Source organism: Anarrhichthys ocellatus, unplaced genomic scaffold, assembly GCF_004355925.1.
Source record: "Anarrhichthys ocellatus isolate YVR2014 unplaced genomic scaffold, GSC_Weel_1.0 scaffold5351, whole genome shotgun sequence".
In the NCBI taxonomy this organism is placed as follows: Eukaryota; Metazoa; Chordata; class Actinopteri; order Perciformes; family Anarhichadidae; genus Anarrhichthys; species Anarrhichthys ocellatus.
The window spans coordinates 1-3548 of NW_022285325.1; the positions used below are offsets into that span (position 1 = coordinate 1).

General features: G+C 39.7%; 2 protein-coding genes across 3 annotated transcripts; both read right to left on the reverse strand.

Annotated features, from left to right (window-relative positions):
* Positions 1-307: 307 nt before the first annotated feature.
* On the reverse strand, positions 308-1072 carry LOC116379852 (EF-hand domain-containing protein D1-like). Its single transcript, XM_031841822.1, has one exon. The coding sequence runs from the start codon at positions 966-968 to the stop codon at positions 660-662; it is 309 nt and encodes a 102-aa protein (XP_031697682.1). The 5' UTR covers positions 969-1072; the 3' UTR covers positions 308-659.
* Positions 1073-2033: 961 nt separating this feature from the next.
* On the reverse strand, positions 2034-3467 carry LOC116379851 (Na(+)/H(+) exchange regulatory cofactor NHE-RF3-like). 2 transcript variants are annotated; one of them, XM_031841821.1, is made up of 3 exons: positions 2897-3467; positions 2578-2762; positions 2034-2464 (listed from the first exon to the last, which is right to left on the reverse strand). In XM_031841821.1, the coding sequence occupies exons 1-2, from the start codon at positions 3041-3043 to the stop codon at positions 2586-2588; spliced, it is 324 nt and encodes a 107-aa protein (XP_031697681.1). In that variant the 5' UTR covers positions 3044-3467; the 3' UTR covers positions 2034-2464; positions 2578-2585. The 2 variants fall into 2 exon arrangements, with proteins under 2 accessions (XP_031697681.1, XP_031697680.1); XM_031841820.1 differs by having other exon boundaries at positions 2034-2762; positions 2897-3466.
* Positions 3468-3548: the final 81 nt, after the last annotated feature.

The following is a 3548-nucleotide window of genomic DNA, read 5'->3' on the forward strand; positions in this document are numbered from 1 at the left end:
ACATATATATATATACATATACATATACATACATATACATATACATATACATATATATATATACATATACATATACATACATATACATATACATATATATATATACATATACATATATATATATACATATATATATATACACATATACATATACATATATACATATACATATATATATATACACATATACATATACATATATATATATACATATACATATATATATATACATATATATATGTATATATATATATTGTAATTGAGTCATGTATACTTATTGAATATGACGCATTATACTTTAATGTCACATCTGGGCCTCCGTAGAATATCTTCACCGTCAGTTTTTTATGTCAATAAATCTGAACCCATCAATGTAATCTATGGCCTCGTGCGCTCTCCCCTCCGATCACGAGACGTCACCGGACGGATTAAAACACGCACTGAAGAATCCCTCAAAACGGTGACGAGGGCTTCGGTGAGTCGGTGTCGTGATCAGAGTGACAGCTCGTGCTTTCACCCGCGAGGCTTCACGTCAGCAGCATCATCATCATCTTAATCATCCGCGCGCTCACTCAGCCACCAACGGCCCACGCGCGCACGACTACACGTCAACAATGTCGGAACCTCCGCTGCTCCGCGTGCATAAACCAACGGACATCTTACCGTTTGAACATCGCCTCCATGTCCTTGATCTGCTTGCGGGAGAACTCCTTGAACTCCGTGTACGGGTTGAATACGCGGGTCAGTCGCGGTGCGGCGGTCCCGTCGTTGATGTCCTGACGGCGGGTCAGCACGGCGGACAGCTCGGAGGAGGAGGACGAGGAGTCTCCGCAGGCTGCCTCGGCCTCCTGCGGTCTGGGTCGGAGGACCGGGCTCGGTCCGGAGTCCGGCCTCGGGTCGTGGTCGGCGGCCTCCTGCGTAGCGACCAGCCGGGACTGGAGCTTCTTCGCCAGCTCTTCGGACGCCATGGCTGTTCTACTGGGGAGGTGTAGTTAGGAGGGAATGGAGCCTGACAGCCGTCTCGCGAGTATCAACCGTTAAACTGAGCGCTGTGATCACCAAGAAGAAAGACTGCGCAGCTTCCGGTCTCACTTTTTCAAAATAAGACTTATAACGGTTAAAATTATAACGGTATATTGTTTTTACCTTTCTATTTCTCTTATCTTCTGCGTTTATTACTCTGGTATGCTAGTTTGAATATATGTATGTTGATGATTCTTTTTGTCAGTATGTGCAATTTGTTCAATAAATTAAATAAAATGGTAACAGCTTTTTCAAAATAAGACAGAAAAAAGAAGAAATATGTAACCGCTTTCATTGAGATTCATTTCATCATAAATATGGTGAAAAAACACTGAGAAATCCTCAAATGATTGATATATCTCACAAAAACTTCCTAATTTTCTTCAAAATAAACTTCCGTCTTCACAGGAAGCCACAGTTAGGTTTAGGCATAACTACTCCTGTTCATGAAATTAATCAAGTATGTTGTTGAAATATATCAATTCGATAACACCAAATATGTTCTCCGGTATAAATTATTGCATGCAGTTTATTTCTGACCATTTTATGAAAGTTTGGGATAAAATTACCGAAAACTAAATTTTTTAATACAGCATTGAAGGTAAATGTAAATGATATTTATAGTAAAACTTTATCAAACCCTTTATGTTGACGTCATACAAGGCTTTTAACATGTGAAATTATGGCATCACCAAATTCAGACACTGAACACTTTATTAACTCTTATATTGTTTATCTTAATCTATTGTACATTTTCATATTTTTATTAAGTCTTTTATGCTGTTTCACTGTGTTTATCATCACGCACCAAACAAGTCAAACTCCTTTTTGATGCAAACATATTTGGCAATAATCCGTTAAATAAACCATATTTAATACTTTATACCACTAGGATTTCTCATGACATATACTATATGAGAATAGAACAGTTTGTTGTGTGATGTCTTGTCTAATGTCTCGACCACCATGGATCATGTCCACCCCAAAATAAATACAACAAAAACAGTATATACTGATAAAAAGGGTTTAATATTTAATGTTCTGTGCAAATAGAGAACATAAAGAAGATCTGTTTTAAAAAATGCACGTTTCTATATGTTCAGCTTCTATATATGGAGCTTAATAATTTAATTGAATCATACAGAAAGCTTCACACTAAATAATGACCAGTTTATAATTAATATTAAAAAAATGAATCAAAATGTACAAAAATAAAAAGGTCCTGAGATCTCGTATCATCATGGTCCCAGCAGATGATCCCAGAGGAGCATCATGGTCCCAGAGGATCATCATGGTCCCAGCAGATGATCCCAGAGGATCATCATGGTCCCAGCAGATGATCCCAGAGGATCATCATGGTCCCAGAGGATAATCACACAGTAGATTTGTGATTTTAGAATAAATCAAAGGACCTCAGAAAGCATCTCTTGTTCTCTGACGGCTGGAAAACATTAAACATAGAATGTGATGTTGTTATTATATTTTTTATGTGTGATAAAGTGATTTCAGATAAAAACAATGTGAGGAGTTCCACACAGCTTCAGAATATTACACCTCTGGGGTTAAAGTTCCTGACTGATGTGAGACCCGGTCTGTCCCGGTCCGCCCGTCTCCTCTCCGTCCTGAACGTAGATTGTTGGACGTCCGTCCCTCAGAGGGAGTTCCCTCTGGTTCCTGGTCTGCTGCCTCTCATCCTGGACTGAACTCTCCTCGTAGAACAACAGGGGAGAAATACCCAACTACAGGAACACAACAGGAAGCAGATGAAGGAGAGATCTGACACAACAGTATGATGATAGAACTGTGTGTGTGTGTGTGTGTGTGTGTGTGTGTGTGTGTGTGTGTATATATATATATATATAAATAAATGTACCTCTCTGTAAAAGTCTCTTCCTGGTATCGATATGGTGGCGAGGACGACTTTATCTCTGCTCCATCTGATCTCTTTGACGATGTCGTCGTGCTCCAGAGACTCGACAGGTTTACCGTTGACGGCCAGCAGCAGGTCTCCGTCCTCCATCCCCTCGGCCTCAGCTGGACTTCCTTCATCCACCTCCCTCAGCACATGAACTAGGTCTCAGCAGGACGGGGGAGCAAATAAAAGAAGCTCAGATATACTGACAGACAGCTAATTATCACAGAGGAAGGGTTTTGAGTTTAGTGAACTAACACAGCTCCTGTTGTTGTTATTGGCTGATTTAGTTGTGTTAAATGTTGTGTGCAAAACTTTGGAACTACTTTTTGACAGAAATTAAACTTGGTCCTAGACTAAACCCTCTGAACCCCAAACCCCTCCGTCCTAATCGTGAGATTTTCAACTTTCAGACGGTCTTTGAACACATCATATGCGATGAACAATTCCATCATAAAGAGCAGCCAAAAACAAAGTTTAAATAAGCTTAAAATAACATTTTATTCTTCATGTTGTCATTATAAATGTCTCCTCTAATAAAGAGTTCACTTTAACCATGTGTTAGAGGAGAGGAGGGAGGAGAGAGGAGAGAGGAGAGAAGAGGAGAGGAGAG